This window comes from Plasmodium reichenowi, chromosome 1, assembly GCF_001601855.1.
Source record: "Plasmodium reichenowi strain SY57 chromosome 1, whole genome shotgun sequence".
Lineage (NCBI taxonomy): Eukaryota > Apicomplexa > Aconoidasida > Haemosporida > Plasmodiidae > Plasmodium > Plasmodium reichenowi.
Window position 1 is genome coordinate 114,103 of NC_033646.1, and position 6,249 is coordinate 120,351.

The 6,249-nt window shown below is 20.2% G+C and overlaps 2 protein-coding genes across 2 annotated transcripts; both read right to left on the reverse strand.

Moving 5' to 3' along the window:
- Window positions 1-194: 194 nt before the first annotated feature.
- PRSY57_0103400 (hypothetical protein) lies at window positions 195-1,229 on the reverse strand (the record flags this gene model as incomplete). The annotated part of the gene is made up of 1 exon (XM_012905353.2): window positions 195-1,229. One exon carries the CDS (start codon window positions 1,227-1,229, stop codon window positions 195-197), a length of 1,035 nt encoding a protein of 344 aa, XP_012760807.2.
- Window positions 1,230-2,103: 874 nt separating this feature from the next.
- On the reverse strand, window positions 2,104-6,195 carry PRSY57_0103500 (hypothetical protein; the record flags this gene model as incomplete). Its single annotated transcript, XM_012905354.2, has 3 exons — window positions 2,104-3,203; window positions 3,444-5,881; window positions 6,053-6,195. The coding sequence occupies 3 exons, from the start codon at window positions 6,193-6,195 to the stop codon at window positions 2,104-2,106; spliced, it is 3,681 nt and encodes a 1,226-aa protein (XP_012760808.2).
- Between the last annotated feature and the right edge of the window lie 54 nt (window positions 6,196-6,249).

Here is a 6,249-nt window from a genome sequence, read left to right on the forward strand (position 1 = left end):
CATATATATATATATATATATATATATATATATATATATGCAAAAAAAAAAAAAAAAAGAAATTTATATTTATGTATATTAAACAAATAAATTAGATGGATAAATGTACATATTTTTATATTTATATATCTATACATATTTTTAACAGAATAAATATGTGGATAGTTCATTACATATTAAAATGTTCGAATAAACTAAAATATGACCTTATCGTTAGGGTTAATCCAGTTCATAATTTTTACATTTGAAGTATTACAAACTGTCATATCAATATCAACTCTTTTTGGTACAGGGTTTCTTCTGTCTGGTAATGGAAATGCTGATATAGATTCAACTTGTATAATTTGTCTATTAATTTGATCAAATGTATTTTTATGACCACAGAATTCATCTTGTTCATTTTTTATATTTTCATAATCTCCTATATCTTTATATCCAATTTTTTTTGAATAGATTAATTCTTTAATTTTTAAAACTGCTTCTTTCTTAGATATTCTTTTAGTTTTATCATCACATAAGTGATAATCTTCTAAGAAACGTTTTACACTTTCTTCTTTATATATAGAACGTATAACATTTTCAGGAAACAAATATCTTTCACTTAACCTTTTGAATGTAAAACGATAAGGATCAAAGGAATGTAAGAAATATATATACTCTCTTAACAAAGGATCAATTTTTCTATGTTCTGGTATCTTTATAGGAAATATACGGTTCATAAATTTTTTAAAACCACTATCTTGCCAATATCTATAATTTTCAAATGTTGAAAGTGTTGGATTTCGAAAGCCACAAAAATCACTATAATTTAATGTATTACTTACATCTCTACTATATTCTTCTTTTATATATTTTTCATCATTTAATAATTTTTTCCTTTTATCCTTTTCATCTTTTATATTCTTTCCTTTATTAGGTATAACTATCTTATAATTATATGGAACACTATAAGCATAATTATCTGATACACTCAAATTATATCTGTTCTCTTTTTCTCTTAACTTTAAATTTTCATCTCGCCATTCTTCTGACCAACTACTATTCTTTTCAGAAGGTTGCATATAAGAAGGAAATTCATCCGAAGCCTTTAAGGGGCTATCAAATGAATTATCTTCTAAACCTGAATAATTATCATCATCAAAACGTTCTTTTAAATTATCTCTTGCCTTAGAAAAAATAGGCTTCTTAGTATTACTTCGTAGAAATCTTTTGCATAGTTTTAGAGCCATTAAAATTAATTCACCAGTATTAAAATAAAAATGAAAAAAAAAAAAAATTAAAAATCACACATAAATATATATAAAAATATAAATATATAAATATATAAAAATGTAAATATATAAAAATATAAATATATAAAAATATAAATATATATATATATATATATATATATATATATATATATATATATATATATATATATATATATATATATATATATTTTAATATGTTCACCTTTATACAAAATTTATAAATAATATAAGAAAAAATATATTCATTATGTACCAAACATCAAACTTATAGCTAAAAATGAAAATTCCCTTTCACATTCCCATTTACCTTCCTCTTCTTTTATGCTTTTTAACATAAAATTATTTTGTGATCATAATGTAACACACATATGAGAACATTTCATTCTTTTAATAAAAATATGAGGGAACAAATAAAAAAAATAATATATTTTAAAATACAATTTAAACGCTTTCTTAATATTGACAAAAACATATTTATTTTTTAATCAAAAAAAAAAAAAAAAAAAAATTAAAAAAAATATGAAATAAAATAAAATAAATAGGTGTAATATAAATAAATATAGAGATATATAACGCTGAAAAAAAAAAAAAAAATATTAGAAAATTTAATACTTGTAGGATTATAAAATGAAATATTTTTATACTCATAAAAATATTTACAAATAAATAAAACAAATAGTACCATATAAAAAAAAAGGAAATATTTGGCATACAACAAAATGTATTACTAAAAAGTATTATATAAGCAAAAAATATAATACATATATATATATATATATATATATATATATATATATATATATATATACATATATATATTAATTTATTTATTTATTTATTTTTTCTTTTTCTAGGAACTGTCCCATGCTGACTCAGATATAGATATTTCACTCGGCACATTTTTATATTCACACATTATTGAATAATTAGAATCGCTCGAATAAAATTCAAATTGGTTTTTCTCATGTGATTCTTTTCTATTTAAATGCAAAAAAGCTTTAAAACTTTTATCTTCATCATATGCTTCATGTGTTTTTTCTTTTTCCTCTTCTTGCTCTTCTTCTTCTTCTTCTTCCTGTTCCTGTTTCTTTTTATTTTCTTCGTCTTCGTCTTCATCTTCATCTTCATCATCACTATCTTCTCTTCCTTCATAAAAATTATCAAAACTCATTCCTATGGACTTATATACATTTTCAAATGTTTTCCCCTGAATAACATATGCCTTAAAAAAATGGGTCAACAAAGATTTTATCAAAATTTTATTATGATAGAAATATTTTGGCTCCTTCATAAAATTCAAACATACATTAATATGGTGTTTAAAATAAAAAGAATTAAATTTTTTTAAAAACATTACAAAATGTTTATTCATTAAATAATACATAGGAACAGAAAAATAGAGATCGGCTTTCCTTTTTTTATTTATAGGCTTATCTAATTTCTTCTTTTCATCCATATTAAACAATTTTTCATCAATATGTTTATTACATATTAAAGCATCCCATATAAATTGTATATAATGACGATATATATAATTTTCATTAAAGTTGTGACAATATAAAAATATATCCAAACTAATATCATCACATGAAGGTGGAACAAAAAACTCTATTCTATCAAATGAACAAAATAAAATATAAATTAACCCTGCCGTAAAAAATGTAAGAACACTACTTAAACGTATTATCATATTCCCATTCTTTTTTAAAAAATTGTAAGCTATAATTAAACTACCCACCAAATAATTTTTTATTTTTAATTCTTTCTCTACTACATCTACAAAATTTGGATATATACTATTCATATCTAAATAAATAAATGAGCAACTATTCTTATCCTTTATATAACTAATTAATAATTCGCTTATCGCTTTGTACGACTTTTTATTTTCGTACATATCATCTAGATTAAGGAATGTTTCAGAATGTTCTGCGCCACGTTTCTTCGATCCTAAAAAAAAAAAAAAAAAGGGAAATTTTGAAATGAAAAAAAATTTAAATATATGTGAATAAATAAATAAATATAAATAAATATAAATATATATATATATATATAGATAGATAGATAGATAGGTGTGAATAAATATGTTCATAAATATATGCTTATAATTAAAGGCACATATATGTACACATTGTATTATGCCACTCTTTTCCTTTTCTTTTTCTTTTTATTTTTCCATTTCATTTTTACCATGCTCCGATAAAATATGAGATTGAATTTTCGCATCAAAATAAACATAGTGACCACTTTGAAATTTTGAAAAAAAGTTATAGACATTTTGTTCATTACTTATAACTATAAATTGTTGTAAAAATAAACTATTTTGAAAAATATTCAAATTTGCACAATTTGTAAGAGTAAAAAGACAATCGATTACATTTGCATGCAACTCATAATTTATATACGAGATATTTAATGGTTCATATTGTTTTAATATTTGTTTAAAACTATTAATATGTATATCATAATTATTATAATATAAATAATATCTACATTTTAGGATATCTTTAAAAGTATTCTTCTTTTTTAAAAAAAACGAATTATTATATTTTTCTACATTATTGTGTAAATAAGATTTAAACCAGTTTTTACTTGTAAAATAAACTTGTTTTTTTAATAAATTTTCAAATTCTAAATGATGTTTTAAAATTAAATTTTTATCCATACTAAATTTCCTTTTTTTTATAATATATTCATCAAGTTGGAATAATTCATTTTTATTATTATTATTATTATTATTATGATAATTATTTGTTGTTTTTTTATTTTCGTTTATATCATCTTCATCTTCTAAATTTATATTATTATCATGATTATTACTAATATTTTTAAATTTTATTTTTTTTAATAAGGCTGTTATTTTTTTTCGATATTTTTTTATATTCTCATTACAATAATTATTTTTATAATATGTATTTCTAAAATAAATACCTTTTTCTTCGGTTTCATATAAAATAGAATTATTTATTTTTAACCAATTCTTATTATCTGCATTGTTAATATTATTATTAAAAAATGTTTCATTGTTTATATCTTCTGATGATATACTAACATTATCAATGTTATTATATTTATGATCATTTATTTTATCTTTATTTTCTTCATGATACGTTTCATTTAATAAATTAACATCCTCATATATATGATCCATAAATTTGTATATAAGTTTATCTTTTTTTTTAATATCGATAATTTTATGTTCTTCAAAAAATTGGGATATATAAGTATTCTTTGTATTTTCTATATTCTTTTTAATTAAGCTTATATTTGATACATTAATACATTTTTTTAATTCATATATTATATATTCAATAAAATGATTTATACAATTTTTATATTCTTTTATATAATTGCTTTTAATCCATTTCAATGGTATAATACTATGATTTATATAATCCCACATAATATGCTCTTTCCTATTATAATGAAGAATGTTATCATTAAGTTTAATTTCTTTCTGTTCATTTTCTTTTACATTTCCAATATTATTTTCAACGTTGTTTTTATCATTACAACTTAATAGGGGAACAATTTCTTTTTGTGCTAACTGAACCCAATTATTTAAACAGGACAGAAATATAGATGTTATTCCATTAAAATGGATTCCTATCAAAAATATTACATTTTGTAAATAACAACACGATGGTCTATAAACATCAACTTTTTTAAAACATATTGAAAGAATAGAAAAAATTGATAAAAGGAAATTATCAAAAGATAATTTTATTTTCATAATAAAACATCCTCCAATATTTATCATACCTAAAGAACATACTAATTGACTTATACATAATATTCGTTCTATATGAATACTTTCCTCTATTATTTTTATTTTATCCTTGCTTATTTCTTTGTTATTCATATAAATATTATGAATATCCTTTATTTTTAAACAGTCACACGTAATTAAATGAAATAACTTTATTTTATTACCTTCTCGAACTGTCTTATTCCATACATATTCAATATTTTCTAAATGTAATATATTCCCTGTATTATTGATACCAGAGATCCATTTTTCATTTTCATATAATATATATGAATAATAATATAAAGGATAAAATTTTTTATCTTTATATAATAATATATCATCTTTTTTTCTTTCATTATATAAATCTTCTTTTTCATTTTTCATTTTTAATAATGAATGATAATTCAAAAAATCATTTTTCTTTTCTTTATTTATATCATCAATATTTTCATTTTTATTAAATATATCAAAATTATAATTATTATTTATATATTCATTAAAAGGATTTAAACTCATACCCATCCAATTATGCTGAACATTATTATATTTATTTATTTTTAAATAATAATTTATACAACTTATAAAATTTGCTTCTTCATTTATATGGAAACTATTCAATGATGTCACATTATCCTTATCTTCTTTTGTGTTAATTATATTTTCAAGAATTTTCCTTTCTTTTAATAACTCATAAAAATATAACCAATCTACACATTCTATCTCATCATTTATATTATGCTTCTTTATATATTTCACTATATCTTTATCGTACTCAAAGCGATGAACAACGTCTTGATATTTATCAACAATCTTTTCGCACACTTCATCGTAATATTTCTTCAGATCTACCAGGTCGTTCAAAATGGATATATGTTCGCTGTGAAAAAGAGGGCGCATGGGGAAAACAAAAAAATACATTAATATGGGAAAATATGCATATATATATATATATAAAAAAATATTTATTTATTTATATATTCATATATAAATATATTTATACTATTCTATTATCATATTATTATTATTATTTTATTTTATTTTTTGTTACCTTCCCAGTTCCTCTTTTATAGTGTCACATTTACATACCCTTTTCCTTTTAATACAATAATCACAACTGTTCTCTGATTTTTTGATGTTATCACCTGTAAAGATGTCATTTAAATTTATTTGAAAGCTGAACAGATGATTCATTCTTCTAATCCTTTTATCTCATTAAAAAAATATAAATAAAAACATAAACAAATC